The sequence below is a fragment of the Pogona vitticeps genome, chromosome 4 (assembly GCF_051106095.1).
Source record: "Pogona vitticeps strain Pit_001003342236 chromosome 4, PviZW2.1, whole genome shotgun sequence".
NCBI classification, from domain to species: Eukaryota; Metazoa; Chordata; class Lepidosauria; order Squamata; family Agamidae; genus Pogona; species Pogona vitticeps.
This window is the reverse complement of record NC_135786.1, coordinates 126,633,094-126,654,145: the sequence shown is the minus strand read 5'-3', so window position 1 is coordinate 126,654,145 and position 21,052 is coordinate 126,633,094. Positions and strand designations below refer to the sequence as shown.

At 43.5% G+C, this 21,052-nt stretch overlaps 1 protein-coding gene across 1 annotated transcript; it reads right to left on the bottom strand.

Moving 5' to 3' along the window:
* Positions 1 to 4,361: 4,361 nt before the first annotated feature.
* HMGCS2 (3-hydroxy-3-methylglutaryl-CoA synthase 2) lies at positions 4,362 to 20,426 on the bottom strand. Its single transcript, XM_020813182.3, has 10 exons — positions 20,236 to 20,426; positions 16,563 to 17,011; positions 15,021 to 15,146; positions 11,730 to 11,894; positions 10,847 to 11,015; positions 10,111 to 10,281; positions 9,090 to 9,196; positions 6,470 to 6,595; positions 5,199 to 5,340; positions 4,362 to 4,949 (listed from the first exon to the last, which is right to left on the bottom strand). Exons 1-9 carry the CDS (start codon positions 20,337 to 20,339, stop codon positions 5,234 to 5,236), a joined length of 1,524 nt encoding a protein of 507 aa, XP_020668841.3. The 5' UTR covers positions 20,340 to 20,426; the 3' UTR covers positions 4,362 to 4,949; positions 5,199 to 5,233.
* Positions 20,427 to 21,052: the final 626 nt, after the last annotated feature.

Below are 21,052 nucleotides of genomic sequence, written 5' to 3'. Positions count from 1 at the left end.
GCCACTGTTGTAAAACCCAAACGTGAAAAGAGAAGCGATGAGAGTGAGGTCTCCGACCCTGGCATGAGTTCTGTCCATATTTCACTTATTTCCACATTGAGTGCTTTTCCCCACCAAACACTAGTATTGTGTTTTCCCCCTTAAACTTAAACTTTCACATGCTATCTTTTGTTACTGTTTTTTTAAAGTCCAAGAATGTCTATGCATACATACTCAGTGGCAAGCCCCATTACGATAAAATAAATTAGGAAAACTGCATATGATTGCAGTCAGAGTCTCTTCAAGGAGAAGAAGAGGGGTCACAACTCCCAAGTGAAGGTCTGCAGGAACTGCTGCCTATGATCCACCCTGGTGTTTGTTTTCTTTTTCTGATCCATGGCAAAGATTATATATCTGTCCCCCTCCAAAAAGGGAGGACAGTTTCATGGGGAAATGATTGCTAACTAAGAACATGTGATAACAGTTTTAGGAAACGAAGTTATTAAAACTGCTAACTCCTGAAAAGCACATGAGGTTTGAATAAGCCAGCATTGTTGCTTGAAAGGAGATCTGTGTCCCTCTCAGAATGTGCTCTCTCTCTCTCTCTCTCTCTCTCTCTCTCATTACTTCCTTGGTTCATGATGAGCTCATATTAATGTTCACTATCAAGAAAGGTTCTATCCCATCTTCCACACGTAAGAGCACAGGAGATGTAGCGATTTTCCAAAGGCATTGGGAGATGACTGCCTGCAAGGACTGTGATGCAGACACTGACAGGTACCTGCCAGGAACACTCAATTTATGGATGTGTTGGTCCTTCTTGATAGGCCCATCTTCTCCCTTTTGTGAGTATGCAGGAGTCCAATTTCTCTGCAGCTGCAGTGGAGACAAGTTTTCCTTTATCTTGCCACACACACAACTCTGTTTCCTCCATCCAGGTGTGCTATAGTTGTGTTGCTGTTTTGCATATGTGTTGGGTCTTTCCCTAGTTGGATGCTGCAAGACAGAGCAAATCCAGCAATCTGTCCCTGCCTTAACAGGATTGGCAGGAAGCTGTGATGGCTGTTTCTCTAGAGGTAGAGTTGATAACTGTGCAATAGAAGGCAACTTACAGGTCAAATGGTCAGTCTTCCTGTTTAGGCTAGTTCTGCTATTTATGGGACTAGAGTTATTCAAGACCCTTGAGGGAAGAAGAGAGGGCCTATTACTCAGCCATCCTTCTTCAGGACAGAATGCTGGAATCCATGCTTTGTGTCAGGCCTCAGGACCATCTCTGAAGTACAGTGGTGCCTTGCTTAACGATTACCTCATTAAATGACGAAACCGCTATATGATGACTGTTTTGCAAACGCTTTTGCGATCGCAAAATGATGTTTTAATAGGCAAAATTTACTTCCCGACTATCGGTTCCCTGCTTCGGGAACCGATTCTTCGCTAGACAACATTTTTAAAACAGCTGATTGGCAACTTCAGAATGGCCGCCCACTGTGTAAAATGGACAGATTCCTTGCTTTACAGACACCAAAAATGGCCACCCCATGGAGGATCTTCACTGGACGGTGAGTTATTCAGCCCATTGGAACACACTGAATGGGTTTTCAATGCGTTTCAATGGGATTTTTTATTTCCCTTAACGAGGATTTTGCTCTACAGCGATTTCGCTGGTACAGATTATCCTTGTTAAGCGAGGCACCACTGTAATGTTGTATGCCAAGCTAGAGCTGCTTACCTAAAACTAAAAGTTATTCCAGATATAGGCAATGGAATGTTACAGAATGGTGCTGGCAGATACCATTTCTCTCAGTTTGCTAAACTTGCCATGTTTTCTCACTTGTTCTCCAGCCTCTTCATTTGCCACTTGTGTGCCCTCTCCCTGAACTCCTACCTGGATTCTTTATTTTTCAGTTTTTGGAGAAGGTCTGTCCCTTCATCTGTACCCAATCAGTATTAAGCAAGGGTAGGTGGTGAAGAGGTGGAGCCCTCTGCCTGGTTCTCTTGTCTGCTTTCTCATTTGTGAGACACACATCTAGCCTATTTTTAGAGAATGCTTGAACAATGGTGTAGCTGTGCCGTGGATTTGTGGGGCTCCTTACAGAGACATAGATATACAGTATATGACAACAGTGAATACACCCCCTCACATTTCATACATATTTTAGTACAGTGGTGCCTCGCTTAATGGGCTCCCCGTTTAACAACGAATCCACATAGCGATGAAGATTTTGCAATCGCAAAAGCGATCGCATTGCGATGTTTTAAATGGTAAATGTTTTGCTTACCGATTTTCACATAGCGATGATTATCCAACAGCTGATCGGCGGTTCCAAAATGGCCGCCGGGTAAAAAAATGGCCGCCCGCTGTGTTTTCGCGCAGATTCCTCGCTTACCGGGCTGCAAAAATGGCGGCCGTATGGAGGATTTTCGCTTAAAGGTGAGTTTTTTGCCCATAGGAACGCATTAAACAGGTTTTAATGCGTTCCTATGGGCTTTTTATTTTCACATAGTGACGAAATAGCTTTGCAGCGATTTTTGCTGCACGGATTATCGTCACTATGTGGGGCGCCACTGTATATCTTTTCATGCAACAACACTGAAGAAATGATACTTGACTACAATGTAAAGCAGTGAGTAGACAGCTTGTATAAGTAGCCGTATTCCCTCCCTGGTGTCCTGAGACCCGTTAGTGTCACAAGTCTCAGGTATGAAGGGGGAGCAGGTGTTATCACACTCACTCTCTGACTGGTCACTGCAAGTTCCACATGGCGCCTCATGGTAATGAACTATCTGAGGATCTGAAAAAATGAATTGTTGCTCTACATAAAGATGGTCTAGGCCAGTGGCGGCAAACCTTTTTGGGCCTGCGTGCCCAAACTGAAAGGAAAAAAAAACACCCCAGTGCGGAACCAGAAGTGGTGGTGGAAGGGGGAATCCCAGGCATGGAGGAATTTGTTGCGGACAAGCAGACATACAGTTTGTTGCAAACAAGCAGACTAAGGACGTACATCTTTGGAACCATATCCTGTGGTCTGGTGAGACCAAGATCAACTTATTTGGTCCAGATGGTGTCAAGTGTGTGTGGCGGCAACAAGGTGAGGAGTACAAAGACAAGTGTGTCGTGCCTACAGTCAAGCATGGTGGCGGGAGTGTCATGGTCTGGGGCTGCATGAGTGCTGCCGGCACTGGGGAGCTACAGTTCATTGAGGGAACCATGAACACCAACATGTACTGTGACATACTGAAGCAGAGCATGATCTCCCCTTTGGAGACTGGGTCACAGGGCAATATTCCAACATGATAACAACCTCAAACACACCTCCAAAACAACCACTACCTTGCTAAAGAAGCTGAGAGTAAAGGTGATGGACTGGCCAAGCATGTCTCCACACCTAAACCCTATTGAGCATCTGTGGGGCATCCTGAAATGTAAGGTGGAGGTGCGCAAGGTCTCTAACATCCACCAGCTCTCTGATGTCATCATGGAGGAGTGGAAGAGGACTCCAGTGGCAACCTGTGAAGCTCTGGTGAACTCTATGCCCAAGAGGGTTAAGGCAGTGCTGGAAAATAATGGTGCCCACACAAAATATCGACACTTTGTGCCCAATTTGGACATTGTCACTTAGGAGTGTACTCACTTTTGTTGCCAGCGGTTTAGACATTAATGGCTGTGTGTTGCATTATTTTGAGGTACAGCGCATTTACTGTTACAAGCTGTCTACTCACTGCTTTACATTGTAGCCAAGTGTCATTTCCTCAGTGTTGTCACATGAAAAGATATACTAAAATATTTATGAACTGTGAGGGGGTGTACTCACTTGCTGTGAAATACTGTAGCAAAGCTGTTACCACCATACTTAATGACTAGCAAAAATAACATTTCTGAGAGGCTGAAGCTTCCATTTCCAGCTATTTTGGATCTTCTGTGGCATTCAGTATGAGTTCCAAAGAGTGAGGTAGGATGAAAATGTCTGGGGAGCTGCCTCCCTAACTTACCCAAGTCTCTGGATTCTCCTCATTAAAAAGATTTTGAGCATCCACACTTTCCCTGAAATAAAACATTCCTCTGGGAAAAGTGATATTTCCCACCCAAAGCTAGCCATGTGGGACTCTGCACTGTCAGATGAGAAGCTTCTTCCTCCCTGGGAAACTGTTCTGTAGCTGTTGACCTTGACCAATATGCTCAGCCAGTCTGCAGTTTTAGCTTCAATTGGCAGAACCTCAGCACTAGAATATCTCATGAAATGTTTAAGCTATAGGCAGATTCACTCCTCCTGACCTTGAAGTGTTTCCTTCTCATATCACTCTTTGTCTCTTGTCCTGCTCTCTTTTTTTATTTATCAAACATGTTAAGGTATCACTGAGCACTATGGCTCTATGAGGGAGAGTTTCATTTTATTCCTTTATTTGTTATACTTATTTTTATACAGCCCTTCAGTTATTTCTAGCCTAGTTGGGAATTATTCATTAGTTGCAACAAACATCCAAACTGTACAAAAATCAAATGTTGTTTAGAACTAGGTCGGGGAACAATATTTTGAGAATTTAGCTGAACAAGGAACGGCGAGCTGTAGGGCATTTTCAAGGGTTCTGCAGCTGCAGGTTCTCCCTTGCCAGGAGCTGTCAACTCTTCAGGTTACATCTTGTTGCCAGCCAAACAAAAATACTGTTACACTCAAGTAAACCAGCGAAGAGTACAATGTGAAAAGATGCTAAGGGAAGAAGCAGGTGCCACCAGTAAAGCAAACTGTGGACACCCAGCAGTCACAGCAGGCAGAAGATGCAAATCCATTCGTCACATAAGCCCAAAGATGGAAAGCTAGACATAAAACAGCTTCATGTTAGAAAATGCAGATACAAAATGGTGCTGAATGTTGGGAACCCGGTAGGCATCTTCAGAAGTGCAGGACCCAAGTGCTGCTTTGCTGTGTTATGTTAGTTGTCACCTCAGGCTCTCTCCATATATCGGCAGGACTCTAAGGGGGAATAGAAATGAGTCTGATTTACTGAATGGTTCTCCATAGTGAAGGAAGAGCTAGATGGGGCCTGCTTCTGAGGCATACTGGAGAAGCTTATCTCAAGACAAAGACACGTCATCCAGGAGGTCCTTCACTTCACTTTGCAAAAGCCCTCCCCTCTTCCCTTTCTTCCCCATGTGGCCATGGAAGCACCCCGTGCACCCTTCTCTTAAGTGTCTGCTTCTCAGAACTGGGATTTTGACTTACCAGGAAAGCCCTGATAATGTTTTTTTTTTCCTCTCCTAGATGGGTTTCCTTGCATACTTCCGGCGGTTCTTGTCATCCACTCGCTCCAAGTACCAAGTTCCTGGGAAGAGGTCATCCTTGGAGCCATGGGGAGTATGATCCACTGCAGAAAGAAAGGTCGAAGGTTGTAAAAATGAGGTGAGATTATGTTGAGAGGGTCATCAGCCACAATAACGCTCAAAAGCAATGGCCACTCACTCTTCCTTTCGGTGTGTGCATTTGCTGATGGGATATAGTTTAGGATTTCAAGAGCAAGAACACAGAACTTTGTCGCAGGCACTTAAAAAACAAAGACAACCTTCAACACGAAAGAACGCCATGATGTCTCAGGAAAAGGAGCCAAATGTCATCTCTTTACTTTGTAAAGCTGCTGAATGAAATGTGTCTTTTCACAAAGTTTAGCAATAGTAGGACCAAATGGCTAAGCCAGGGCAAAGTTCATCGTAGATTATGGCCCTTTCTATTTCTGCAACTCACAACAAAACCAATGGCATGGAAAAAGAGCACTTTGTGCCAGCATTGTTATCTCCCTTGATGGGCACTGCCTCCAATTTGCCAATCAGGGTGGACTCTTTGGGCAACTGCAAAAAGTCATACAAAAGAGGTATTTACATACTTTGTAGATACAGGAAAGCCCTTCAGCTCAAGTGAAGGCCCTACAGGGAGGAAAGAGCCTTGTGGAGCAGTGGTAAAATTGCAGTCCTGCAGTCAAAACTCTGCTCATGACATGAGTTTGTTCATGATGGGCTCAGGTAGCCAGCTCAAGGTAGACTCAGACTTACATCCTTCTGAGATGAGTAAATTAAGTACCCAGCTCACTAGAGGGACAACATGTAGCCTGCATAATTGAATTGCAAACTGCCCAGAGAATGGGGTGCTATATAAGCAGTACCTGTTTTTCCCTTTGCTTTAGAATTGTGTTATCCAGCCCAGAAGTAGAATCTGATTTAATGTGTTTCTGCTACAGGGAAACACACACCAGTCAACACACTTTTAAACTGTTCACATTAGAAATGCAGATTGTATCAGCATTCACAGGTGACATCCATAAGCTAGAAACCACATTCCTGCATGTTCATGCTTGGAGAACTTTCCTAGGAAAGCTGCATATTTTTGCTGCCTGTGGTGTTCCTTTCCTCGTGGGCATTCTTTGGACCACTTGGGAGACTGGGCAGCACTGCCGTATTCCCAAGACAAAGTTGTGGCTACTCCATATTTGCTCTTGCTCTCACCCAAATGATGAGTGTCCTCTCTGATTTTCATGATCTCAGCAAACTTCTCTGGAGCAACGCATTTCCGAGACTCCAAGCGGGCCTGCAAGTCTGAAAGACTAGATACCAATTTTTCCAGAGGGGAACCTGGAAGAGAGAGAAGATACCATACCTTGGAGTGAGAACTCTTCCCAGAGGTCACAGCAACTCTGGTCTTCACTGGAGCAAGGAAAACATTCCTCAAACCATTTGGCCAGTGAGCTTAGGCCTGGGCCCTTCAGATGCCTACCTTTATCTCCCTTTCTACTCAGATGCTCAAACAAAAGTGAAACCTCAGACTATGAAATATACAGTGGTGCCTCGCTTGATGACATTAAGAGATCGCTGTAGAGTGGAAACGTTGTCAAACGAAATAAAAAACCCATTGAAACACATTAAAAACCGGTTAATGCGTTCCAATGGGCGAAATACCTAATCGTCCAGTGAAGATCCTCCATACAGCAGCCCTTTGAGGGTGTCTGTCTTGCGAAAAACGCCTCCTAAAAACAGTGGGGAGCCATTTTGAGCAGCCGGCGGCCATTTTGAAAACCCAATGATCAGCTGTTTTGATCGTCGGCAATGCGAAGAATCGCTTCCCGAAGCAGGGAACCGATCATCGCAAAGCGAAAAAAAAACCCATTAAAACATTGTTTTGCGATCCCAAAAACATTGTCGTGAAGAGGATTCGTTGTTATACGGGGTAATCATTAAGCGGGGCACGACTGTACTTGATAACACCCTCTCAATTCCCCATTCAGAGGGGTTGCAAACAGATTTTTCTCCATATTGCAATGAGACCAGATGGTCTAGGCTTGGAAACTGTTTGTTCTGGTTCCCCAAACTTTGTCCTGGTTGGTTCCCACCAACCAGATATTCCATGGGGGAGACCAGCAGCCAGTCTTGGACTGTGCCAATGTAGTGCATCCTAACAGTCTTTGAAAACAACGGAATGAAATTTTACAGGGATATGTACAAAGTTCTACACCTAGGAAAAAGAAATCAAACACAGAGTTACAAGATGGGGGTATGTGACTCAGCAACACTACATGTGAGAAGGATCTTGGAATTGTTGTCGATCACAAGCTGAATATGAGCCAACAGTATGAGGCAGCTGCAAAAAAGGTGAGTGCTGTTTTAGGCTACATTAACAGAAGTACGTTCCCCAAATCACATTAAAAATACCTTTTGGGGCAAAAAACCCTGTAACTCGTTATTTGAGGGGTGATGAGAGCACAATGACGTTACATTTGAAAAGCAATGCAGTATGTGGGTTGATCTTACTTTTGGGGTGTTCTATGTTACTTTTAAAAGTTTATATTTAAAATAAACTGTCATATCTGGAGATTTTCAGGAGTTGCAATTCTCCTTTCATTTGTAGAATTCTTCTTTTTCCATGGGGGGTGGGGGGTAGTAGTGATCCCGGAGAATCCAACTGCCACAAAAATAGGGCTGAGGGGCACATTTGGGCATGTCCCACTCGAGCCTGACAACAACCCTGTAAAGCAGTGGTCCCCAACCTTGGGCCTCCAGATGTTCTTAGACTTCAACTCCCAGAAATCCTGGTCAGCAGAGGTGGTGGTGAAGGGTTCTGGGAGCTGTAGTCCAAGAACATCTGGAGGCCCACGGTTGGGGGTCACTGCTGTAAAGGACATCAGCCTAAAGCATCTAAAGACAATCCTGCTCAGCAGAGGGAACTGAGGGATCTAAGCTGGTCAGAGTCCTTGTTCCATCGGGAGAAGCAGACGAGAACATTGATACATGGCATTGATCCTCTTCCCAGAGTTGCCACGAGACAAGTAGGCCTCTAGTGGTCTCTTGGGCTCCCAGAGGCACCTGGTGGGGCCACTGTGAGATACAGGAAGCTGGACTAGATGGGGCCCTTGGCCTGATTCAGCGGGGCTTTTCTTATGTTTTTATCTTATGTTCTCAAAGCAATGTGTCACATATAACATCCTTAACTGTAACTCATTATTTGAGGGGTGATGAGAGCACAATGAAAAGTAATGCAGTATGTGGGTTGATCTTACTTTTGGGGTGTTCTGTCTTACTTTTAAAAGTGTGTGTGACATCTTTAGAAGCATCTTGAGCAGAACTTTTCAAGCCATTGCCTTATCAGTTCTAAAATTTAATGGATGTACAAGGTAAAGGTAAAGGTTCCCCTTGACAATTTTTGTCCAGTCGTGTTCGACTCTAGGGGGCGGTGCTCATCCCCGTTTCCAAGCCATAGAGCCAGCATTTTGTCCGAAGACAATCTTCCGTGGTCACATGGCCAGTGCAACTTAGACACGGAACGCTGTTACCTTCCCACCGAGGTGGTCCCTATTTATCTACTTGCATTTGCATGCTTTCGAACCGCTAGGTTGGCGGGAGATGGGACAAGCGACGGGTGCTCACTCCGTCGCGTGGATTCGATCTTACGACTGCTGGTCTTCTGACCCTGCAGCACAGGCTTCTGCGGTTTAGCCCACAGCGCCACCACGTCCCCCTAGATGTACAAGCAGTGTGGCAAACAAAACAAAGCTCAAATATTTCAGGACATTCCCACAGGGCAAAATATTTGGAAAGAGAAGAAAGGGGAGTTTCGCATAAACATGGAACACACCTGGAGCACAATTCTGGGATGCTTTCAGGGAAAACATGCTGGCTGCTAGTCCTGAGCCATAAGAGAAAACTCCGATTCTACTGCCGGCCAGCTGTTGGGCAGAGTACCTGTAAGATATCAGAAAACCCATTGCAAGTCTTTTCTGAAAGGGAAAAAAAAGCCATATTTCCCCCCCCCGAGCCCCCAATTTTCCTAGATGGAATATGAAAAGAATTAATCCAGGCTGAATCTAACTATATCCTAATGAGAATATGTCAGCAAAGAAGGGGAGGGAACCCTAATGGCTCACAGTCTGGAATCATTCAATATACATTCCGATTCCAAGTAAAGGGGATGCCAAAGAGTGCCTTTCCCATGCAAGCAAAGTGATGACCAGACTTTAAAGCAAAGACTTTTTTTTACTACATATGGAGCATGAAACGCTAGATGTTCAAGCTAGATTCAGAAGGGAAGGAGTATGAGAGATCATATTGTAGATAAATGAAGAATGCACCCCAAAAAATAAAAATAAAAATCAGAATACTGGCACAAAATAGAAATGGCTTTAAATTACTATTATGGTGGAAGAAGTAATAAATAAGAAATAAAGCAGATTACATCTGAAAAAGATAAAAATCATGACTTCAAAAGAATCAGGTAACATTAATGATAACAATGAAGAAATTGTTAAGGATTTTCTATGCCTTGGTTCAGTCTTCAGTCACAATGGCAGGTGCAGCCAAGAAATCAGGAAAAAAAACAAAGACATGTAAGAACAGCTGTGAAATGACTAGAAAAGATCCTTAAGTAGAAGGACGTGTCACTGGGAACAAAGGCTGATGTCATCCATACTTTGGGTATTCCCAGTTAGTATGTCTAGTTGTGAAAACTGGGCAATGAAGAAGACTGACAAGGAAAAGAAAGGTTCAGTCAAAACATGGTGTTAGAGGAGAGCTCTAGAGATAGCAAGGACTGTCCAAAAGGTGGCAGATGCAAAGGATGCAAACCAACATCACTGAAGGAGAGAACATGTGCAACTTACTGTCCCAGGAGAGATGCAAGGCAACCATATACTGATGGTGTGTACATGTTTCCATTGCGTGCAGAGAGGAATAAGGACGGCTGGGTTTTCTGTTTGAACAGCTCCTGGCTTGCCTTCTGAAAAGCTTTATCCACCTCTTTGTTGGAGTAGGTCTCTTCCAGCTTCACATTGCTAGAGGGAAAAAGAACATTTAGTTCTAGTCCAAACATGAGGTGGGCTGGCATATATATATGTATGTATATACTGTATGTATATGTGTGTGTGTGTGTGTACCTGGGTATTTGGACATGAGTGTTTGTCTTTGTGCACACAGTTGCATATAGTTATCTAAATCAATTAAAATGCCTAAAGTGCTATTTTTCTTCATAAAGGTGACATGTTCAACTAAGTTCATGGACTCATAGTATAATGATACAGTACTGGAAGGGGCCTCTAAGGCAATAAAAATTTGCTGTTTAATACAGGAATCCAAATCAAACTATATCTGACTGATGGTTGTCTGATTTTCTTTTGAATGCCTTTGTGATTGGGTTCTTTGGAAAGTTCTGGCAATTCCTCCAATTTTATTATGAAGGAACATTCAACTAGCGGTAGGGATCCAGCCCAAGTCCCAATGCTGCACTATCTCTAGCTCTAGCCAGGTAGAAGGAGAATGGACTTCCTGCTAAAAGCTGTGAACATCACTCATCATTCCCCATTGCCCCTGCAGGTGTTCCTAGAGGAGGGATCCACTAACCTGAATTCCTTCAGTCCCTTGTAGATTCCACTTTCCGTGTTGGCACTGGAAGATGCAAGGAAATCATTCAGCAGCAACCGTGCCACGGACTTCTGCACCAGTTTACAAAATGGTGTGTGGAAGATCATGAACTGGAAGTCTTCAAGAGTGCAATGCTTGTTTATCCCAGCTGTCTCCAAGGAAAAAGATTTGAAAAGTTAAGGGAAATAGAAATCACCAGCAATTACAGTGTAAGTGGAGAGACACACACTTGGTGTCTGTTTTCTCTATCCTCATTGCTTTGGTGTACAATATTTCTTATAAAGTTAGACTGGGATAATGACATGAAAGAATAGTGGTGATGGTATAGCTCACATCTACCCTTGCAGTACAATGAACATGGACATGGCTGTGGGCAAAATGGAGGGCTACAGCATAACTACAAATCACCACCAACATAACCCCTCTCTTCTTCTGAGGACAAGACCTTCCCCAAGCAGCTGGGAGTAAGCCACAGTTTTTGAGGCTTGGGAGGAATTGAGGAATCATAATTCATCCTAATTATGTGATATTTGCATTCCAGGAATCCACTGCAGAGCTGAGGTGCAAATCCAGCGGTGTTTTTGTTTGTTTGTTTTGCTGCCAGATAGCACACAAGCTAGTTTCACTAATGTGATCATTCCCTTCAGTATGAATGTGGGTTATAAAGGACACTCCTTCTGATTTTTACATTGTTTTTTTTCTTTTTAGTGACTCTTCCTCTCATCCTACTTAATCCTCAACAGAGTCTTACACAGCTGGACAGCGATAGACCTTCTGACATCTTCATAGAAGTGGAGAGAGAGAGGCCAGGTAGTGAAAAGACCAAAAGCAAAAAGTCGCCACTTCTTCTAGCAGCACAGACCTTTCTGCCACTGGCTTTCAATCTTCTTGCGGTACGTGGCATAGCAGCGATCCAGAGCACGGAAATAGCACTGAATGGAGAGCTGTCCATCTACCACAGGATACTCTGAAGCCAAGTCTGGTTTGTAGAAGTCATAGACATGTTCCATATGAGTCCCACGGACACCTTGGGAGGGAAAATGAGCCATGGATGTTCCAGTAAGTACTAACAACAGTGGAAAAGGGAATTCACCATTCAGTAAACCTAGTCATCATTTTACTATCTGTGGTCCAGTAGAAACGTATCATACCCAGAGATAATCAGAGAAAATGTTATCAGTAAAATACTGGCTGACGTTATCTTTAGGTTCTGAGGCTGATGAATCTCCCAAACTATAGTAAAAAAAACCACCACTGTTTCCTCAGAGAGAGAGAGAGAGAGAGAGAGAGAGAGAGAGAGAGAGAGAGAGAGAGAGAGAGAGAGAGAGAGAGAGAGACTCTTTCTTTAGGTGCAAATATCTTGATTTCTGACATTCTGATGCCCACCAGGGGCTTCAGTGAGAGCCATCGAATGGTAAGGAATGGATCAATCCAGGTGGCAAGATTCTAGGGCAGGCAGAGGGAGAGGGGACCTGTTTCAGTGTGAAATAAGTGGAATAAGGTGAGCGTTAAATTGGGCCTGGTCTCACAGACAATAAGAAGCGCTATTAAATAGGGCTCTGTTTTTTATAAAAATGTTTTAAAATAAGGCATCTCTACGATGTTAAAGGAAGCATGGTATTCTGGCTGGCAAGTGGCGTAAAATACTCTTCCACCAGAGGGTCGTTTATTTTAGCAGCCATATGAAACCCTGGTTTATTTCAACTATTTCCGCATATGTAAACCCCTCTATCGCTGCAAATTGCGCCTTTAGGTAACAAGCGGAGACGGTGGGAGAGGCGGCGGCAGCAGCAAAAAGAGCCAGAGCCACCGCTGCGAGAAGTAAGGAGGGCGGGAGGAGCGCCGGGAGCGGAGGATGCCGCCAGGCCTTCCTTCCCTCCTGCTGCAGGGTTATTTCCCTCCTGGGCAAGCACCTCTCCTTGGGTCCCTTCCAGCCCCCGCCTCCTCATTCACCAGGCGGTGCGTGCATTTCTGTTTCCCTTCCCGGCAAGCAGCCTCTCTGGTCAGCCCCTGCCTCCCGTTTTTTTGTCTGCGATCGAAGCACCACGTGGCATCCCGTGACTCGCAGTCAATTTCAATTTACAGAGACACGTTTTCCAAAGGATTGCTTTAACGTAAATAGGCCTCAAGGAGGAGGGAAAGGAAAAAAGTATGTCATTGTAACATTTATTTATTTATTTATTTATTTATTTATTTATTTATTTATTTATTTATTTATTTATTTATTTATTTATATCCCGCCTATCTGGTCATTGCGACCATTCAAGGCGTAGTTCTGGACCTGACCAGGAAGGAGAGTACGCCAAAGAACTGCTGCTCTTCATCCTTTTTCTGCTTACACTGACCCAACTCAGTAGACCTTCCTCTAGACTGCCTGAATTTCCCCAGGGACCTCTCTCTGTCTGTCTGTCTGTCTGTCTGTCTCTCTCTTTTTACTGATGTGGGAACTGAAGCTTCACATTTCTGCTTGCCTGCTTCTTTCCCTCCCTTCACCCTCCCCCTTCTCCTCATCCTTCCTGGGACTTGCACAAGGGGGCCCTTTGTTCTTCGGCCTAACAGTGCCTGCCTTTCTCCGTCCCCAGAGAGAGGCCCATGTGCCAGGAACAGGCAGTGACCAGGAGAGCGAGCCCTGTAGATCTATTCTCCCAGGTGGGCGGGCAGCCTTTTAGCTTTAACCACCTTGTGCCTGGTGATGGTGAACAATTGCCCAGTTACTACAGAGCCTGACTCTTGGCACTTTGCTAAGCTTTGTCGTCCTACTGCCACCACTGCCCAGCCGGTGATTATCCTAAATGGAAGATGGAAAGTATCAATCGTCCCATACCAAAAGGAAATCAAGCAGCTGTATTTCCTCCTCCTCTTCCTCCTGCTGCCGTACATCTGTAGTGCCAATGCATGTTGCCAACCTTGTCCTGTCTGTGCCCAGTGCCAGGACCTCCTTCCCTGTAATCTGCTCGTTCTGCCTTGCTCTGCCCACTGCTCCCTCTCTCCACGAAGCTGGACCTTTTCCTGGTTTGCTCAATGGGGCTTTTGCACAGATTCTCTGCCTTGTACATCCCTCCTCCTTCGTGCAAGGTGTTTTTTTTTTTTTTTTTGCCACTTTCCCCATTAGTTACAAATTTTAGTGCACATTTTCTGGTAGGAAACCAAGCCTTCACCATAATTCTAAATGGGGCTAACTGTGCCTTTCCCCTGAAAACACAGACCTGGATCAACATTTCCTGTTGCCCAGGTTCTCCTGCCCCGAAGCTCTCTCTCTTCAAGCATTGCATCCAGTGCAAACAGTGAACCTGAAACATTCTCCAGCCCCTGTGCAAACACTGACCACAATAGGAAACGTAACACAGGCTTCAAATCAAATGGAACCCAAGCCAAATCAGAGCAAATTATTCTGATTCAGCTCTCTAATGTAGTTACACCCAAACACAGCTCTTTCTACACTCATTTGGAAGATTAATTAAGGCAGGGTAGGGCTGGTTGTAAAAGAAAAGCAGTTACCCTGAGAACATCCTGAGCATGCTAATATCTCAGAAATAAGGGACTAATTCTTTCTAATGACTAGATTGCCACTCTCTGCCTAAAATGGAAAAGCAGCTCTCCTGTACTTTAAGACTTCCACATCCCTGAAATCTGTGTGAGAGAAATTGGTATGTTTTACCAACACAGATCTGTTTTCTCACCAGCAAGACTTCTATGAATCTCCAATCCAGCAAAGCTCAATGTACTAATTCATGCACATCTAATGTGAATGCTGTAGAAGCCCAATATTCTTCTTTGTCTGCCGACTGTGTTTACATTTGCTGCAGAGTATACCCACGGGTTTGTTTCATAATGATCTGTAGTTGACCTGTGACAACAGTGGACTTTTGAATAGTGAGTTGCATACTTGGGGAAAATATGGGATATGAACAGAATCAATTTAAGAGATAAAATACATTTTAATTTCCAGTATTTACATGGCTGCAGCAGTAGTACTACTAATTCCCTGCATTCCATTTTAGAAAATTACTTTCAGGAAAGCCTCCCCGTGCTGCTATTCCACCTGCTTCAGCTGGTGATAAAGTGTGTAATGTCCAATGATTGTTTCATAGCTGAAACCCCTAGCCTCATATACAGTGTTTGTCTCCAGACAAGGCAAAATTATGATACTGACCTCGCTCTAAAGCCAGAGGAGCATCTGGTCCAACCAGCATAGCGACAGCACCTGCTCCTCCTGTTGGCCGTGCATTCCCAGTGGCATAGACCGCAATGTCACCACAAACCACCAAGGCATAGCGTCCTAGCATGGGAAGAACATTATCACTGGAAAAACAGACAAACCCTTACTGATTTTCATGATTAAAATATATTGAAGTTCAGTTGTAGATATAAATTGCAGCTCAGCAACAGTTAATTAGCAGTACTATTTAACTGTCTGTCTAAACTGCAATTTACAAAGCTATGCAAACATAGACAATAAAGGTGGATCCTTCTCCCAAGGAAAAGGGAGAGGCAAGGATAACATGATGGCTAGGCAGAGTGCCGTTTGGATGTGCTCAGCCTCTGTTCAGAGTGAGCACTGCAAACATGCCAATATTTCAAAGCAAACTGATGTCTCCCTTCCCATTTAAAAATCAGAGTGTGGGATGGGGGAAAGAAACCCAGGGGTGCAAATAAAAGAACTCAGTGAGTCATATGAGTCAGTGTCATGTGGAGCTTTACGTCCTTCTTTTTAAAACAAGAGCCTATATGGTGAATGGTATAGCAACAAATTATGGTTGCTAGCCAGAGTACAACCCATAGAACTTCAAGCATTTCAGGAGATGACAGTAATTTTGTCTCTTTTGTGCATGCCTATGAAAGCTACTTAGGCTGCTGGAACATTTTGTTCTGCCGGAGCCAATTACACTATATCTTCCTCATTTCCCTCCCATTGCTTGTACATGATGTGCGAGAGGCAGACAGCTTCTGGCACTCTACCTGGTGGTAGAGCTCCTAAACTATGTCAAAGGTGGTGGCTAGACTTTTAAGACCTGGAAGGGCAAACCCTTTAACATATATATATTCAGCATTGATTGGGGACTAAATCTTCAAGGAAATACGCCCTTTAGGCAGCATGGCTTCTTTACAAGGAATCCCTAGCAGAAGGGATAATAGTATATTGAGCAGGCCTGGACACTATAGCAAAACCTTCCCCTCATATCACTGATGTCTGAAAATCCCAAAGGAAGTAACTCTGGAGTATGTCTCAGATGGACAATTCGATCACTCAGCTTTGCCACTTGGTATAAACATGTTGCCGCTATCATTCCAATGTGAAACTTATCTCACTAGTGTACACAAAGCCGTTCAGATGGGATAGCACACGCGCACACACACACACACACACACACACACACACACACACACACACAAATTGAAGGCTGCCATTCCATGACTGATTGCTATGAGAGGAACAATTCCCTCCCTCTTTACCCAGAAGCTGGGGATTTTGTGAGATCAATGGCCAAGGCCACCTCTTTTCTGGAAAGAGAAGCCAATGTTATTGTTTGGACATTTGGGCTGCTGAGCAGTCCCCCTTTGTAGTTTTTTATTTCTACTGGTATTATTTTGGATTCTGGCTTGCTATGCGGAGTGCAGGGAATCATGACATGTCTAAAACACAGGGATTGTGCTATGGAAACACCCTGGCCAGGCTGAGTCTGGTCTCACTTACCGTCCCAGGAGCTGGACTCCACCCAGTCAGCGGCATTGAAGAGGGAGGCTGTGCCTCCATAGCAAGCGTTGGTTGTATCAATGCCCTCAACATCTGTATTCCCCGACTCCTCAAAGAGCTGCATCAAAACGGTCTTGACAGCTTTGGATTTGTCAATTATGGTCTCTGTGCCAACCTCCAGACGGCCAATAGAGTCCCAAGACAGTTGGCTTCTCTCTACCAGCCTTTGTACCACCGTCAGGCACAAGGAATTGATGTCTTCATGGGCAGCACAAAAGCCCATCTGCTTCTGGCCTAGTCCCAGCGTGTATTTCCCTGCCTCTACACCATCATATTTCTCCAGCTCAACTTGGTCTACATACTGGAAAGGGAAATATACCTCAAGAGCAAGTATACCCACATCCTTGGGCCATGTCTGGGTCTGGTGATGCACTGAATCTGTGGAGAAACTGCAAAACAAGGAGGGAGAATAAGCTTCCTCACAGTTCACACAAGAAGAGAATCTTGGGTATAAGAGTGACTGGATACAGAGCTTTTCAAAGCATATATACAGAGTCATGTCGTCCTAAAGAAAAATGCTAAAATCCATCTCAAGAGCTTTTGAGGCTAACTCAACTAAAAACAAAAAGGGGTGGCGGCAAGTTTTCAAGTTCTTCAAAAATCCTCATTGGGCAAGATAGTAAATAAAGCAAAAGGGAGAGAAAAATGGCTGGTTATTCAAGTTGTGGTATTTCAATATACTGTAACATGAAGTGGGAAGGGGCCACAAACATTCGAATCAGGCTCTACTGGGTATTGTAATAGTTTCCATTTATACCTGGGATCTTCACAGGGGGTTCTGGACAGAAGAAACAAACAAACAAGAGCAGTATTGCCCATATATTTTGTATCCTCTGAAATGAAGGAATGCAAATATTTCTTAACCTTTGAGTTGTTCTTGCAAAATAGACTAAGTTGAGGCTCTGGCAAAGGATCTCACTTGTCTCAGAAATGTGCCTTTAGTAAGTACAGGGCATTTTTCTTCCTTCAGGTATTAGAAATAAGGTGCTCAGTAGGACCATTTGTCCGGCCTGCTCTATCGTAGTGGAAGAGTATCACTCCATTTTGACTTAAAATAGAGTATGACTGATTAAGAACTAGTTCTACTCTACTTCTTATTTGTCTTTATACAATGATTTACGATACCAAGTATTCCCCCCCATCAATTGCCTCATGAAGGATATTTCCATTTTAGAGATGGAGAAGTAAAACTGAAGTTGTGACTACATGAATAAATAGTACAAGATTCGTTGCAGAAGTAAAATGGATTCATTCAGCTTTATTTTGCTTATGACATGACACAAAAGCCAATGTGAGTTAGCATGGCCATTTTTGCTTCTGAACTGGGTCCCCCTGCCACTGGCAGTGTCTACTTTTTTCAAGCTGATTTTTTTTTCTCTCCATGTGATGAATTGCTTCATTCTCCAAAAGGATGGGGGAGGGGCATGAATGTGGATAGTATTCTGTTGATGTACTAAGCTGAGAGTGATGTTTTTGACAGCAGGAACATCCACCCCTGTGATCTTTCTCCCTAGCTGACCCAGTTTTGTGTGTGTGTGTGTGTTTTTTTTAATAAAGCATCAGAGTTCACCTTATCCCAACACTGATATATTGGCTTAGCACAAACAAGAGAGAACACAGATGTGAAATATCAATGTCTTAAAATTAGGTGCCTTGATAAAAAATCCGGCTGGCCCGGCTCCTTATTGGACTGCCTTCTGTTGTACATCCAATCCTAAAATGAAGGTCTTCCCATATATAAATTCCACATTGGTTCACAGATTGTTAACAAGAGGTTAATGTTTAATACAAAGGTATTTAATTACGTTTAATGTAAAATCAAGTTTGCTTAGACAGGACAAGGTATCGGGGTCAAAGGGCAATTCTCCCCAAGTCGATTTATATTGTTGCTGTTTACAAAGTCCCTCCTCTGGATCCTCTCTGTCTGTTTTCATAGGAAATTGTTTTTATTACCTGAAACCGATTTTTGGTAATTTGGACTGGCATGACTGTTTTCCGTAGAATTTGTGAATGAAATATCTTTTTGAGTTCTGACTGTACTATCTCCACTTGGGATTATGATTCTATTTGCTCAATAGTTTCCACATCCACCAGAGCCTCTTCTAAAACCAACTTGGATATTGTATTTTTGATGCATATAGAAAAAACTGCCCTGAAATATATATTTTTTCTTATACGTTGCCAAAGATGAGCAGAAATAGCAAGTTGTTTTTCTCTTACTTCTGGGTCTTGCCTACAAAATGAACTTGTAGGTGGTATTTCAACAATATTTCGATATGTAAACCTCTGAGAAGGAAAGCATCATTTTAGATTTGATTCCTTAATGCTGCTTTGGTGAGGCAGAAAGAGTACTACATGTAAAAACCATTGTGAAACAAAGAAAATTCAGATGGAGATAAAGGGCAGAGGAGAGGAGTTACAATTCATTTGGAACCTCTTGTTTGGTTTCAGATACAGTATTTGAATCAAAATGAGTTTTTTTAAAAAAAATGTTGTTATGTGCCATCAATTTACCTGTGACTTTATCGCAAACTTATGAATGAGTGATCTCCAAAATGTCCTGTCCTCAACAGCTCTGCTCTGCTTCTGGAAACTTTAAGCTGTGGGTTCCCTGATGGAGTCAATTTATCTCATATTTGGACTTCCTCTTTTCCTGCTGCCTTCAATCTTCCCCAGGATTATTGTCTTTTCCAGACATCTCATGATGTGCTCAAAATGGGACAGTGTCAGTTTCTTATCTGATACATGTTAATTGCTGTCCTGCTGCCAGAATATTTGTTTTATCAATAACAGATTTGCAAACAGACAGTGTTGTTAATGTAATTGTCCCTGGCAATACTTTCTGCATGTATTTGCCCCAAACTCACTGTCTACAATCTCACCTCCAGGTATGTTTACAACTGACAGCAGTCTGATAAAGCAAGAGATAGTTCTTGAAGGTTCATGCTACAATAAATTTGTTAGTCTTTAAATCCATAGGACTCCTTAATCTTTTTTGATGCAAAAGACCAAAAGTAGGTTAAAGGTTCTTCTTATGTGGGATTATATTATGGAAAGCAGAAGAATGTGAGATCCATGCCATGTGAGGGTTTCATGCATCCCAAGACACTAGAACTAAGTGCCATGGTCTGCATGCCTCTGCCTAGACTTGAAAGACATTGTTCCTTGCTGTTGATTAAACTGACATGTGGATCAGTACTCATACTGTGTACAGCATCTGAAATATGTAGTTGAGATTATCAACCTTGCCCCACATTTGCACTGACCTGGCCCTAGCTATGAAACTCCACACACTGGAGACAGGATGTGGAAGAACTGAATGAAGAATACAGTGTAACAAAGTTGGAAGGTGGGATGTTTTCAGAAAGAAACAGATGTGGCTGTCAAAACAGTTTTTTAAGAAGATATATTTTGTTTTCAAGCTTGTCAGTCTAGAGAAAATGAAATATGCTACTTTCTGTTGATCTGACTTCAGTATTCATCATACTTAAAGGGTACTTGTCTTGTCGAGTAGGCAGTCATATATAAAAGCTTGTGTAAAAAACAAGTCCTACTATGAGAGACAGAAGTCAAGATTGCTCAGTGTTGCTTCATCCTCCCGACCCCCACTTACCTGTTTTGCTGTACAACTGCTGGGAAACGGACGGGCCGAAGGGGTCTCTGCAACACCTGTTTCACCTGAAAGCAATGCTTTGTGTGGCTGAAAAGTCGGAACATTTTCTCAGGCTGGTTGGGTTAAACTGGTCTGAACTTGGGATCCACTGCCTCCCTAGCCCACTGGCTTTTGAAGAGATTCCCCAAGTCCTGGCTCCAGAGCCCGGCTAAGCCCCTCCCAGCCCTTATCAAGAGAGCCAGTAATGTGTATTCTGCTGTGGCCAAGCAAAGGTCACAAATGCTCCACCGAGGCTTCAGCACCTTTTAAAAAATATTTATTTATTTACTTCAGCACTGCCCTTTATTCCTGGGGTTCCCTTACTTTAAATAACCTGTTCGCTCCCAAATACTGAGACTGCTCACTTTACCCCTTTTGTGAAGTTTCCCCTTCCCTATGAAAGGGTGTTCTGTCTTCTCCATCCTGATATCCATCACCACAACCTGCTGGAAGAGGCAAAATGCTCGTATCTCCCCACTCAGCCCCAGCTGATCTCTGAGACAACAAGAAATAGTAGTACAATAGATGGCAAAACTGAATCCAGTTTGTCTTCAGAATTACTAGAGAGTGAGTAAAAACAAAAAAACAAAACACCTGCCAGTACAGTGCTCAGAACACCATGTTGCAAAGCTACTACTGTAGGAAAGAAAATGCAGCAGAGACCCCCTTCTGAAGACTGCCTGTTGGAATAACACATGACGTACACCACGGCAGTAGGATGTTGCATTTTCTCATGCAAGCCTTCAGAACAGGAAATATGCTCCAGTCACCTTAAACC